At 40.4% G+C, this 15,143-nt stretch overlaps 1 protein-coding gene and 1 long non-coding RNA gene across 2 annotated transcripts; both read right to left on the bottom strand.

The window, feature by feature from the left end:
- Nucleotides 1-617: 617 nt before the first annotated feature.
- Nucleotides 618-5,358, bottom strand: LOC133560729 (uncharacterized). The gene is made up of 2 exons (XM_061913581.1): nucleotides 5,181-5,358; nucleotides 618-4,937 (listed from the first exon to the last, which is right to left on the bottom strand). The coding sequence occupies exon 2, from the start codon at nucleotides 4,740-4,742 to the stop codon at nucleotides 795-797; it is 3,948 nt and encodes a 1,315-aa protein (XP_061769565.1). The 5' UTR covers nucleotides 4,743-4,937; nucleotides 5,181-5,358; the 3' UTR covers nucleotides 618-794.
- Nucleotides 5,359-5,439: 81 nt separating this feature from the next.
- On the bottom strand, nucleotides 5,440-6,047 carry LOC133559895 (uncharacterized). The gene is made up of 4 exons (XR_009808313.1): nucleotides 5,911-6,047; nucleotides 5,764-5,829; nucleotides 5,540-5,611; nucleotides 5,440-5,481 (listed from the first exon to the last, which is right to left on the bottom strand). It is a non-coding gene; the product is annotated as an uncharacterized LOC133559895 (long non-coding RNA).
- Nucleotides 6,048-15,143: the final 9,096 nt, after the last annotated feature.

Below are 15,143 nucleotides of genomic sequence, written 5' to 3' on the forward strand. Positions count from 1 at the left end.
CACAGCGTCTGGATAAAGTCTGGTGAGCCGTGACTCAGAATATCTCGACGTTTTTGTGGTGTGGCATGGTACAGAGCTTTTAACATGGGACCGTTCCTCTTTACACGCTTTGACATTATGTTTTTGGCACGTAGACAACGGGCCACTGGTGCGGAAGCACGCCCGACCTCACTCTGTATTGTTCTGGACAGAAAGGTGTCAGGTCGACCAATAAATAGCCATGAGCATCCAAAGTAGCATCCGCAAAACTTTCCAAGAAAAAACTTTTTTGTGCGGGGAACATTTGCTGTGCCAACACGTTAATCTGCAATCTGTCCCGCGGATTCTTAAACAGTATCATATAATTACAGTTTAAGCTAATGGTGCGTGAAAATTTTCCCTGATGAAAAACATTCTGGGTCAGCATCATAACGCTCATATTTCTATGATGTCTATACTGCGTGAAAATTTTAACCACTTCGGGGTGATTTGAGGCTTGAAAAATAACATCGTCCAAAATCACCAAATGGGTCTGATCGTCCGGAAACAAGTTTTCATCTTCAAAGGAATCAGGCAGTCCTTCAACAAATTTTATTTTTTTATTCATCTTTTTTAATTCAGCATACATGAATTGGAAAGATGTATAAATCCACACAATGTTGTCGGGTACAGAATTCATGACGTGTTCACAATTTTCCAATACACATTTTACAAAAAAAGTCTTTCCGCAACCACTAGGTCCTACAACCAGGCATGAAAAAGGTGTATGAAATCTGGGATCAAAGTCTACTCGTTCCATTTTTTCCATTTCCTCTCTAATACCCGAAAGGTAAAGTTTTCCCGTCGGGAAAGAGACGTCTTTTGTCATACACCACTCGAAACTTTTTTTCGAAAGACGAGTTATTTAAAAGGAACCCCCTTTTATCACGAACAATTTGGTGATGAGGGGTGTAGATCGCACCTGTTTTGTCTTCCTCCAGATAGCCCTTCACCAAATCTTTAACGCTGTCAAAGTTGACGCTCTCACAACACTCGCAGGTTTGAGTGATTCCTTTGGCACGCACCACAGTTTTTTTACCCTGCAGGGTTTGGTAGGCATAACTCTTTGGACCGGCGGAGACGAATTCGTGAATGCTGTCTCCTCCCAACTCATCCGTCAAATCGCCTAGATAGGACCCCGTCTCCAGAGAAACTTCCCCCTCGTTTACCGTGTAGATTAGACTATCGGTGTCTGTGTAAAGAACTCTCTCTTGCAACCCCTCTAGGTAACCGTACATTTTCAAACGTGCGTAAGCGGTGGTAAAAGCAGCGACAAATACATTATTTGTGTTACCGGGAAGCACCACGCTGTTTTTACTGTATTGCCATTGCACCATAGCAATTTGCTCGTTGAGAAAGGAAAAATATTCAACCTGATATTTTCCTGAAAATACAAAGTCGAAAAATACTTCACTTTTTCTCACCAAGGTGGTCTGAGTTCTATTGCACCTCTCCGCAAACTTTCCCCAAAGGCTGTTTAAACAGAGTTTTGACATTTGTCTCTTGGCAGGGTTGGGTTCGATTTTTTCAGCATCCAGCTGTATTCCCTGATTTTCACGATATTCACGAATGTACTTTTCCCTGCTTTCTGCATCGACGGCTTCTTTGGGATACCCTGAAGCTTCTTGCTTACCCTTTAGGAAAGTTTGAACATAACCCGTAAAAACGGTTTCGCTCCGTTCTTCAAAGTGCCACACCTCCGTAATCTTACCGACTCTGTATCCCAACTGTAAAGCTTTGTTGAATTCGAGCGTGACCCAGACTCCCGTCAATGCCCTTCCTTCCTCATCATGTTCGCAGGGTTCCTGCTGGTTATTGTTTTCTGCGCATGTGCGGCAAAGTGTAAACACTAGTTTACCCTTGACCGTTCTGTAGGGTAGCACAGGGAAATAGAGACCTCGAGGAGGGTGAACAACGGCTCTGACCAGACCGAAATAGTTTCCAACATCGTCAAAATCCGTGTGGATGATGACAGGATGACCCAGGGGGTAAGGAAATGCGCTGTTGACGTACGGGTAGAGAGAGGTGACATCCTCATACAATACACGCTGGTTCTCACCCGCCGTGTGCCTCAAGCAAAAGGCGCTTGTCCTACCTCCATAAAGAGCGTCTCGAGGCATGAGAGGTGCGGGGTAATTGCGTGTTTTGAGAAAGTCTATTACCCTAGGGTTTGATTTTTTCATTTCATTCCACTCGTGCTCTCTGATGACGATGATGTTGACCTTGTGGTCACGCTTTAACGCTTTCATTTTTTTCTCGGTAGCCTTGTGCAACTCCTCGAACGGTGTGTTTGTCAAAGGGCATACAGCACCGGGTTCGAAACACGTCGGGCATCCGTGATAAAAACACCCCTGAAATTCCCAGACGAATGGTTTGCCACCGATTATAGCAAACCCATCCACAAAGTATGCCCCCATCTGTTTTTCGCCTTTGTTTAAAGCATGCTGAATGAAAATACCACGACGATGCGACTCCCATTCTAACCATTGGATGCTGGTGTGTGAGTATTTTTTACACAACCCTCGGTAGTTATCCGGGGAAGGTATGGCTAGAGAACGCGGCTCGAGGAAATTAGTCACAAACACCTTCATGCAGGCCGAGGCTATGGTGATACGGGAGAAGGGGTCAACACCCGTCTCGCTCGTAAACTCGGCTCTAAATTTGATGCAACCCTCACGAAGAACATTGACGTCGTTTTTACAGTAGTGTACCGCTTGTTTTTGAAAATCAAAGACCTCGCTTTTCTCATTTTGATACCACGTCTCAAACTTGGTGCGTTCAACAGGTGTCATGCGTTCTACACCGTAATTGCTGATTGCGGGGTATTTTCCGACATAATTTAAATGTTCCTCCGAACTAAATTTGTGAGGAAAATACCCCTTGGACCAGCAATCACCGAGTCCTAACGCTTTTGGCATAGCGCTAAGCGGCATGGTAAGGAAGGAAAGCGAGTCAATGTATTTTTGCAAAAAATCAGGGTCTTTAAAACAGAGAACTTTACTCCCCTGCATGATAATTAAGGGTGCTATACCCAGCCGTACCATGCCTCTCAGAATCAAGTAACCGTCAAATCCTCTCGAATTGTGGGCTATAAATGTAGATTTAAGATAACGAGGTTTCCTGAAATGATTGAGGAAAACTGTAACACAATCCAGTCCAAAAGCACACCACTCTTCTCCTTGCAGCGTCTTGGTACAGACTAGAAAGGGAATGTGAGTGTGATTGTCATCGACAAACGTCTCAAAATCATAGAATATGATATTATCATTGTGGTTTACTTCACGTGGTTGGGGTTGTATATAGCAAAGATGTCGTGTTTCAGGTGTCTCTGAGTCACTGCGAGGTAGCTCTTCTTTACATATTTGACATTTTAACTTAGGGCACGTGTGTTTAGCGATACCTGTAGCCACAGGTACATCGTAAAATAGGTTGCATTTAAGGCATTTCTTTCGCCGATCGCAGTTGCTGACGAGTTTTTCCATAACCCGGTGTTTTACCCTGTGTCTGAGGAGACATGCAGGAGAACGACACCACATGTTGCAATCCCTGCAAAGCACAGTTTTCCCCTCTATTTTTACACACCCGTTTTGTGTACAGACCAAGCAATAGCCGTCGCATTTGTGTCTGTCGGGTTTGTCGTACCCTTGGTAACAGTAGTGACAAACGTGCGGTTTTGACAAAAAACCTTTAATGTTAATGATACCGCTGTAATGATTCTGAGATAAATACAGATACAACGGATTTTCTGATTTTGGGTAATCCGTCTCGAACCGTGAGAGGGGTCGTTGGCCCTCTTCTCTGTACAGTATGACAATTTTACGACGTACCACTTTTTCAAATTCACGAATATGACTGAAAGTGACGGAAGTCTGTTCGTCTAAGCCCGCTTTTCTCTGTATTTTTTCAGCCTCCGCCACAGCCTGGCTATCTGTAAATTCAGGATGTAACAGACTTGCTAGGCTAATGGCAAAACATAGTTGATTATTCGAGTTTAATGGATTGTAAAGATAACGAGCTTTTTTTCTGTGGATTTCATGTTCCAAAAGGGTTTCGATTTTTCTTCTTACACCACCCCGAGGGTTATGTATCACCTGGACCATCACCTGTATTTCTTCATCGTTCAATATTTCAACGTTTGATTGTACCAACAGATCTAACACATCTTGAAAAGCATTCATCACAGCCCCGGCATCGTTTCGAAATGTAAATGAAGTGTGTTGATTTGCACTTTCACCGGATAACTCCAATTGAATGATATCGTCGGGTCTAGCTTCCTTAGTTACCATCTGTGTCAGCTTTTTAAGGCTCCCCAAGACTCCGCGGTAAAATGTGGCGTAATCTGTTACATCGTTGTTTTGAGGAAAAGTTAAAACGCTGGATAGTTGTATATTGTTGAATGTTTCCCTCCTCAAGACATTTACCCCATCACCCCTCTGGGTCTCATTTGAAATTGATTGGTCAGCCGTTGACGGTTGGTTCTGCATGACCCCCACCACCTCCGAAAAATCCAAACATTCCCCCGAGGGTGTCGCCCCTCCCAACACCTCGTGATGCTGTGTAGAGGCTTGTGTGTTTGTGTTTGAATTTAACACATTAATATCATCTTGCAAAGACGGATCATTGTTTGGTTCCCATTCTATCTGGTTGTTTGGATCTAAATGATGATTACAAACGTCTTCATCTTCTTCAATAACTACATCTAATTCAGATGGAACTACACCCATTATATTTCTCTAAAGAAAAAAAAGAAAAAATAATTCGAATGGAACAGATATAACAAACCAGTATGTATCAAATCATGTCTGCCATCTTCATGAGAGTGCGAGCCAGTATACGATAGTACTGTTTCAGCCTTCTTCTGTTTCTATCATGTTTGTCGAGCTGGCGGGCGCATCTACGCTTCCTCCTGCGTTTGTTGCCTGTGGAAAAAAAAAAAAAAAAAAAAAAAAAAAAAAATTAATATATACCGGCTTTAACCACATGTGGCGCTGTCATCTCCTCTCATGCAAGCATAGCCGGAAACAACCGCCCACCTCCGGAATCAGTCCCCGCCCATTCCCCTTAGGCGCGAAATTCATTTGAGCGAAAGACATTGGAATGAGAGGAGCTCTTTAAAGCTCCTGAGAATCTTAAAAAGCTTACAGAAAACGAGAAAAACTTACAGCGGGTGCCTGTTGGACATTCACCGTCGTTTTCGATGATTTCCCCACGGAGCAAGGATTCGATGTCTGGAGTCTTTGGCGCAATCAAGCCTTCTCCTCTGCCTGGAATGGCCGTTGACGGACCCTCCAGCGTTAAGGGAGACCAGTGAGCAAGAGATGTAAACGGAAAATCTGTAAGTAAATATATGTATATATGTGTCGTATACCGCATGTTTTTTTTTCTTGTAAAAATGAGAATTATTTGACTCACCAGACTGGGATTGGGTTAAAGGGATCGCGTTGGTCTCTTCCGGCGAATCCTCTATAAAACAAAATAATGAATACACACAATATTAAATAATTCGAAGGTTTAAACACACCTCGATAATCATCTTCCAACTTTGTAAGATCGATCAAACAAAGTTCTTCGTCTTTCACTTCGTCGTCATCGGCTGTTAAAAAAAAAAAAGGTATTACATCGTCGTACACGTGCAATGCTTTTAACGTTTAAATGCTTAAACGGAGTTAAACCATTGTCTAATAATGTGGTAAAAACGGAGGTAATGAAATGAATACAGTAAAAAAAAAAAAAATCGGTACTTACACAAAAGGATTGGAGACTCTGTTAGGAGATCCCTTGGTGGTGGGTGAATTTCAACTCGATGTTCGACTGTTTTTAGTTCGAATAAATACTTATTATAGTAACATTAAACAGACGTGTTACAAGGAATGAAAAAAAAAAAGAAATTACCTTTCATTTTGCAAATCGCGGTTACACTGTGTTCTGCTCTAGTTCTCCATCTGTTTAAATATGTTTTCGTGAGGTATGGAAGTTGTTTCAGACAATCGTAAACATTTAAACGGTCAAATGGGTGGCCAGTTGCTATTCATACGACATTCTCAAGCTCTCATAAAAACTGAACCCTCCTTTGTACCCCAAACTGACCTGTTGTTTCAGACGATCATAAACATTTAAACTGCCAGATGGGAAGTCAGTAAAAACTGAACCCTGCTTTGTACCCCAAACTGACCTGTTGATTCAAACGACCGTAAAGACCAGTTGCTACGTGACACTGTGTTCTGCGATAGTTTTTTCCATCTGTTTAAATATGTTTTCGTGAGGTATGGAAGTTGTTTCAGACGATCGTAAACATTTAAACGGTCAAATGGGTGGCCAGTTGCTATTCATACGACATTCTCAAGCTCCCATAAAAACTGAATCCTCCTTTGTACCCCTCCTGTGTGTGTGTGTGTGTGTGTGTGTGCGTGTGTGCGTGTGTGCGTGTGTGCGTGTGTGCGTGTGTGCGTGCGTGCGTGCGTGCGTGCGTGCGTGTGTGCGTGTGTGTGTGTGTGTGTGTGTGCGTGTGTGTGCGTGTCCACCAAAAACTTCCCAATCCACGGTAGATAACGATGAAAATATCGAGAAAGGGCTTCCGTCTCTTCTTTCTTTTAGCTGAAATAAGCAGATATCACCCATTTCGTATCTGAATACAAATCCAAAAGATCCCTCCATCCCGTACGCTTCCAAATCCCATTTCTCACGCAAAGATTCGGTCGGCGGCATCTGAATACGATTTAGAAACACTCGACTTTTTTGCGGAGCGTCAATGTAAGTTTTATTATTTTTATAAATCGAAACAGGCGTTTCACTAATCATGACCGAATCGAACAAAGTCTTTACGCTAACGTATAAAGCTCCAAATAATGACTAAGCCTTACACCGCCCTTTTGTACCCCTCCTCTGCGTGTGTGTGTGTGTGTGTGTGTGTGTGTGTGTGTGTGTGTGTGTGCGTTTGTCAAAGTGACATATGGGGACATTTTTATGAAATTTCACCTTACATATGAGGACCTGTTGAAATATGGGGACATTTTCCATGTCCCCATATTTCCCGCAATGCTATCGTGTTCTAGACCCTCCCAGCATGTTCCCAGACCAAAAATCTCTGAAGTCTTCATTTGTCAAATTTTCAGAAAAAGTGTGTGAAAGTGTGTTTAATTTTTTTGCTCACCTTCGATTTTGCCCCTAGTGGCCATCTTTGCTATTATGACACACACACACACACACTTGTCCTCATATGTCATATGTCCTCATATGTCATGTGGGTCAGAAACTCACACACTCCAACATTTTGAAAAACATCTAACCATTACAGCAATAAACATACTCTTGAATTCTGAATCAAATAACAACACATTTTCAACTGATCTGATGATCTCATCCTTTTTAGTGTTAATTTTATCTATTAATTTGGTTTATCTGGAGAGGATTTGGGCTAGACAATTAGTAATAAAGGGATTATGGTGATGATTTAATTTGTTTGATTCAGTATTTTACTGTATTGGACTTTTTGCTATTCTGTTGACTAAAATACAATGCCGCACAATAATTGCTTTAAATGTGCCTGAAATGTAGGTTTTTGCATAAAAAAAAACAACCTTCAACCTTGATTGAGACAAAGGCAATAATTCAAATGCAATTCAAACTACACACAGTATTTAATATTTTCAAATGGTTACAATAGCACATTATTTGGGTATTTTTATCTTTGGGGCAAATTTAGGATTAATATGGGGATTGTTTTTGGAGGTATTCACTTTACATGGTGTTCAAGATGGTTACTTCCGCCCACTCTGAAGAGTCTCGGCGTCTGATTGGTCCAATTTTCAGTTAGGCGCCGCCTGATTGGCCGCTGGACGATGTCTGCTCCTAACAGAGGGCTAAATCACTAGTTAACTATTTTCATCATGGAAGTTATACAGCTCATGTATCACACTTAATATTGAATATATATATAAAAAGGGTTTTCCAAAAGGACCATTTATAATCGAAATACACAACTTCACACACGATTTTGAGCACAACAGAGCGCTCAGTGAACATCACTTCCGGGACCTGCAGCACCAGAGGGGACATCTATCTTGGCCACAAACCATCTTTGACAGTCTTCGACAGCATGGTTGAATCAGGTGAGCATAAAATGGAGTTTAACGTAATTAAATAGACCAATGTTTTTTAACATAGGAAAATAGTTCATTATAATCAACAGTTAAATGTTGTTGTTATTAATTGCAATCAGATTTGATTTTATGAGGTTAAATTAAGCATTTCAGTTCTGGGCCAAGGCCAAGGCATTTAACATTTTTTTTTTAAAGTTGCATGGAAGATTATATGTAGCAGTGATTGTCACACACACACACAAGGTGTGGTGAAATTATTCTCTCCATTTGACCCATCACCCTTGATCACTATGCTAGTAAACCTTTTCTTAATTTTAAACAAGACAGACTAGAGTTCTTCAAAATTGTTTATACTTTTTCTCAAATACAAATATTTCAAGCTGATAAGCACTGTGGACTTGGCATGTTACTGATATTGTTACATTAGTACTTTGTTTGAGAAGCTTCATGTCTGCATTGAGCCTAAATTTAACAGTTTTTGAAGGGTTTAGTTCTTTGTTTTATTTCTGTGTCACTGACTTTTTTCATTTTTATGTGTGGATTTGTTAGGCGCATCAACACATGAAATAGACATCGTGTCCAAAAGAAGAGCGAGACGTAATCCTGAGGCTGAAGCCACCGAGTTTATTTGATCTGGATGTGACAAGTCTTGTTTTAAGGCCCAGTGGATCAATGATTGGAAAGGTATGTCTTGTTATGTAACATATCAATGGTAACTGTATCAACATCTCATTTGGATCATTTCCTTACTGTCTAATAGAGGTTGTATTATATGGCTTTAATTAGAAGTGTTTGGAATAACAGCGTTCCACGTTCCAAGAGCTAGCTTCTGTAGCCGAGGATCGGACCGCCAAGTGCCCTGCCTTCGGCTGCCGCCCAGCTCACAACGCACCTGACCTCTATGGCCCCTCGGAGTCTTGTTCACGAGTGGGGGAAGAGTGGATCGTGAGATCGACAGGCGGATCGGTGCGGCGTCTTCGGTAATGCGGACGTTGTATCGATCCGTTGTGGTGAAGAAGGAGCTGAGCCGGAAGGCAAAGCTCTCAATTTACCGGTCGATCTACGTTCCCATCCTCACCTATGGTCATGAGCTTTGGGTCATGACCGAAAGGATAAGATCACGGGTACAAGCGGCCGAAATGAGTTTCCTCCACCGGGTAGGGGTGCTCTCCCTTAGAGATAGGGTGAGAAGCTCTGCCATCCGGGAGGAACTCAAAGTAAAGCCGCTGCTCCTCCACATGGAGAGGAGCCAGATGAGGTGGTTCGGGCATCTGGTCAGGATGCCACCCGAACGCCTCCCTAGGGAGGTGTTTAGGGCACGTCCAACCGGTAGGAGGCCACGGGGAAGACCCAGGACACGTTGGGAAGACTATGTCTCCCGGCTGGCCTGGGAACGCCTCGGGATCCCCCGGGAAGAACTAGACAAAGTGGCTGGGGAGAGGGAAGTCTGGGCTTCCCTGCTTAGGCTGCTGCCACCGCGACCCCACCTCGGAAAAGCGGAAGATGATGGATGGATGGTATAACAGCGGTATATGAAAACGATGTTACTAATGCTGTTACTTTTACCGGTAACGAGTAATCTAATAACTTTTATGTACGCTACAACGCTGTTACGATGCGTTTTATGTAATGTGGCATGCTACTTTTGATGTGATTGTATGTCAACAAGACAGCGTTAGAAGCACAAAAGGGTTAGTGCAGGTAATATCTTTTTACTATTGAAAGCAACCCCCGGAAGTAATTACGAACACGATATCAAATAGAAAGAGGCCTTATCCACACGCAAACAAAAACATTCAACAGAACTATCTTAACTGCCACTGCTAAGCTAAAAAAATACAGCTGAACTATTCTACTATGTCTGGGCGCTGACGTCCCACGTCACTTGGCAAAAGGCACAGCTTTTTAAAGGCACACACACACTCTGCTCTCATGAAATGTCTCTCAACTGCATATGCTAGATATTTAAAACTTTTCTTTTTCAAGTAACACATTAATTACAAACCCCGTTTCCATATGAGTTGGGAAATTGTGTTAGATGTAAATCCAAACGGAATCATTTTTTTTACAAATAATAATTAACTTAGAATTTCATGGCTGCAATACGTGCCAAAGTAGTTGGGAGAGGGCATGTTCACCACTGTGTTACATCACCTTTTCTTTCAACAACACTCAATAACCGTTTGGGAACTGAGGAAACTAATTGTTGAAGCTTGGAAGGTGGAATTATTTCCCATTCTTGTTTTATGTAGAGCTTCAGTCGTTCAACAGTCCGGGGTCTCCTCTGTCGTATTTTACGCTTCATAATGCACCACACATTTTTGATAGGACTGCAGGCCGGCCAGGAAAGTACCTGCACTCTTTTTTTATGAAGCTGAACACGTGCTGAATGTGGCTTGGCATTGTCTTGCTGAAATAAGCAGGGGCGTACATGAAAAAGTCGGCGCTTAAATGGCAGCAAATGTTGTTCCAAACAGATGGGTAACTTACACATGTGTAAGTTACCCATGCCTTGGGCACTAATGCACCCCCATACCATCACAGATGCTGGCTTTTCAACTTTGCGTCGATAACAGTCTGGATGGTTCGCTTCCCCTTTGGTCCGGATGAAACGGTGTCCAATATTTCCAAAAATAATTTGAAATGTGGGCTCGTTAGACCACAGAACACCTTTCCACTTTGCATCAGCCCATCTTAGATGATCTCGGGCCCAGAGAATCCGGCGGCGTTTCTGGATGTTGATAATTGGCTTTCGCTTTGCATAGTAGAGCTTTAACTTGCACTTACAGATATAGCAACAAACTGTATTTAGTGACGGTGGTTTTCTGAAGTGTTCCTGAACTCATGTGGTGATATCCTTTAGAGATTGATGTTGGTTTTTGATACAGTGCCGTCTGAGGGATCGAAGGTCACGGTTATTCAATGTTAGTTTCCAGACATGCCGCTTACGTGGAGTGATTTCTCCGGATTCTCTGAACCTTTTGATGATATCATGGAGCGTAGATGTTGAAATCCCTAAATTTCTTGCAATTGCACTTTGAGAAACGTTGTTCTTAAACTGTTAGACTATTTGCTCACGCAGTTGTGGACAAAGGGGTGTACCTCGCCCCATCCTTTCCTGTGAAAGACTGAGCATTTTTTGGGAAGCTGTTTTTATACCCAATCATGGCACCCACCTGTTCCAAATTAGCCTTCACACCTGTGGGATGTCCCAAATAAGTGTTTGATGAGCATTTCTTAACTTTATCAGTATTTATTGCCACCTTTCCCAACTTGTTTGTTGCGTGTTGCTGGCATCAAATTCTAAAGTTAATGATTATTTGCACCAAAAAAAAGTTTATGAGTTTGAACATCAAATATGTTGTCTTTGTAGCATATTCAACTGAATATGGGTTGAAAATGATTTGCAAATCATTGTATTCTGTTTATATTTACATCGAACACCATTTCCCAACTCATATGGAAACGGGGTTTGTACTTAATTTAATAATTATTTACATTTATGAAAGAGTAATTCTGTTTGTAATTGAATTTTTAGTCAAGTAACGACTATTTTTATTGCTTTTTAAAACAGATATTCCAAACATTGTTAATTGATAAACTGTTTTATCAGGATATGGTGTGTTTGCTCTTGCATCAATTTAAAAAGGTTCTTTTGTGGTCGAGTACTGAGGGAAGTTCATCTCAAGACATGAGCGGGACAAGAGACAGAAACCCTCTATAAATATCTTTACTATTTATCTGGCATTATATGCTCATAATGTTAACAACAAAAAGTGCTGATAATGTTATAATTAATAAGTTCTAACATTATTTTTATGTGTTTTGTTGCAGACACCAACTGTTGATGTTCTATCTCAACATTCTCCAGATTCATGTGAGCGATAAACCGACTTCATCCCTCCAACAGGTTATTACTTGACTATTTTACTATCCATCCATCCATCCATTTTCTACTACCTGTCCCTTTTTTGGGTTGGCGGGGTGTGCTTGAGCCTATCTGAGCTGCATTCGGGCGGAAGGCGGAGTACACCCTGGACAAGTCGCCACCTCATTACACGGCCAACACAAATAGACAACATTTACACTCACATTCACACACTAGGGCCAATTTAGTGTTGCCAATCAACCTATCCCCAGGTGCATGTCTTTGGAGGTAAGATGAAGCCAGAGTACCCGGAGGGAACCCACGCAGTCACGGGGAGAACATGCAAACTCCACACAGAAAGATCACGAGCCCAAGATTTAACTCAGGACTACTCAGGACCTTCGATTTGTGACGCACATGCACTAACCCCTGTTCCACCGTGCTGCCCTATATCTGCTAAAAACTTGACACAACCTATACTTCAAAAGACATTTAATCCTTTTAACCTCTCACAGATCAGTTTATATGACAACATTTTTTAAACGTACATCCATGTTAGTCTGTGGAATTTACAACTCATGTTTAGCAAAACAGGAGATGTTACAGGTCAGCAACATGAATTCTATATGTGATCACTTGTCATGTACTCATATTATTTGAACTAAAAAAGACTTCAGTGTGTTTCATATAAGGTCCTCATATTTTTCTGAACCACATTAGTGTGTGTTACAATGTTTAATTCAAAGCTTTAAAATGAGTGTTTCAATCCAGGTCCTCATATTTTCTGAACCACATTTTAGTGAATGTTACATTCTTAAATAATAGTCTAAGAGCTAAAACGCTATAATAATCTTTACTGTTTATGTAGAATTATATGCTCAGAATATTATCAACCAAAAGTGGTTGTTAATGTTATAATTAATTAGTTCTGACATTATATTTTTTGTGTTTTGTTGCAGACACCAACTGTTGGGGTTCTATCTCAACATTCTCCAGATTCAGATGTGAGCGATAAACCGACTTCATCCCTCCAACAGGTTATTACAAGTCTATTTTTACTATATCTGCTCTAAATGTGACCCAACCTATATTTTGAAAGACATTTATTAATTTTAATCTCTCACAGATCAGTTTATATGACAACATTTTCGTAAGGGTACATCCATGTTAGTCAGTAAGGAGTTTGGAACTCATGTTTAGCAAAACAGGAGATGTTACAAGTCAACAACATACATTCTACATGTGACCCCTCGTCATGTCCTTATATTGTTTGAACCAAGAAAGACTTAGGTGTGTTTCATATAAGGTCCTCATATTTTCTAAACCAGATTAGTGTGTGTTACAATGTTAATGTCCAAGCTTTAAAATGTGTGTCTCAATTCAGGTCCTCATATTTTCTGAACCAGATTTTAGTGTGTTTTATATTCTTAATTAATTGTCTAAGAGCTGAAACTCTGTAATAATCTTTACTATTTATCTGGCATTGTATGCTCAGAGTTTTATCAACAAAAAGTGCTGATAATGTTATAATTAATTAGTTCTGACATTATATTTTTGTGTTTTGTTGCAGAAACCAACTGTTGAGGTTCCATCTCAACATTCTCCAGATTCAGATGTGAGCCATTAACTGACTTCATCCCTCCAACAGGTTATTACATGTCTATTTTTACTATATCTGCTCTAAATTTGACCCAACCTATATTTTGAAAGACATTTATTTATTTTAATCTCTCACAGATCAGTTTATATGACAACTTTTTCGCAAGGGTACATCCATGTTAGTCAGTAGAAAGTTTAGAACTCATGTTTAGCAAAACAGGAGATGTTACAAGTCCACAACATAAATTCTACATGTGAGCACTCGTCATGTCCTTATATTGTTTGAAGCAAGAAAGACTTAGGTGTGTTTCATATAAGGTCCTCATATTTTCTGAACCAGAAAATGTGTGTTACAATGTTAATGTCAAAGCTTTAAAATGAGTGTCTCAATTCAGGTCCTCATATTTTCTGAACCAGATTTTTGTGTGTGTTACATTCTTAATGAATTGTCTAAGAGCTGAAACTCTGTAATAATCTTTACTATTTATCTGGCATTGTATGCTCAGATTTTGATCAACAAAAAGTGGTAAGAATGTTATAATTAATTAGTTATGACATTTTTTTTTTTGTGTTTTGTTGCAGAAACCAACTGTTGAGGTTCTATCTCAACATTCTCTAGATTCAGATGACAGCCATAAACCGACTTCATCCCTCCAACAGGTTATTACATGTCTATTTTTACTATATCTGCTCTAAATTTGACCCAACCTATATTTTGAAAGACATTTATTAATTTTAATCTCTCACAGATCAGTTTATATGACATTTTCGTAAGGGTACATTCATGTTTGTCAGTAGGGAGTTTGGAACTCATGTTTAGCAAAACAGGAGATGTTACAAGTCAACAACATAAATTCTACATGTGAGCACTCGTCATGTCCTCATATTGTTTGAACCAAGAAAGACCTAGGTGTGTTTCATATAAGGTCCTCATATTTTCTGATCCAGATTAGTGTGTGTTAAAATGTTAATGTCAAAGCTTTAAAATGAGTGTTTCAATTCAGAAAATGCAGTGCCTCTTGTTTACAGCCGGTTTCTGCAGCGCTGTTTTCATTTATCAAAGTATTTTTTCGGTGGTCGTGTTTTTGGTACATAACTTGTAAATAGTGCGCAAATAATAGGCTATATATATATAAATACATTCAAACCCCGTTTCCATATGAGTTGGGAAATTGTGTTAGATGTACATATAAACAGGATACAATGATTTGCAAATAATTTTCAACCCCAATTCTGTTGAATATGCTACAAAGACAACATATTTGATGTTAAAACTGCTAAACATTTTTTTTGCAAAGAATTTAGGGATTTTACCATCTACGGTCCGTAAAATTATCAAAAGGTTCAGAGAATCTGGAGAAATCACTGCACGTAAGCGATGTACTGCATTAAAAACCGACATCAGTGTGTAAAAGATATCACCACATGGGCTCAGAAATACTTCAGAAAACCACTGTCAGTTACTACAGTTGGTCGCTACATCTGTAAATGCAAGTTAAAACTCTACTATGCAAAGCAAATGCCAATTATCAACAAGACAGAGGAATGCCGCGGGCTTC

Source organism: Nerophis ophidion, linkage group LG10, assembly GCF_033978795.1.
Source record: "Nerophis ophidion isolate RoL-2023_Sa linkage group LG10, RoL_Noph_v1.0, whole genome shotgun sequence".
Classification (NCBI taxonomy): Eukaryota; Metazoa; Chordata; class Actinopteri; order Syngnathiformes; family Syngnathidae; genus Nerophis; species Nerophis ophidion.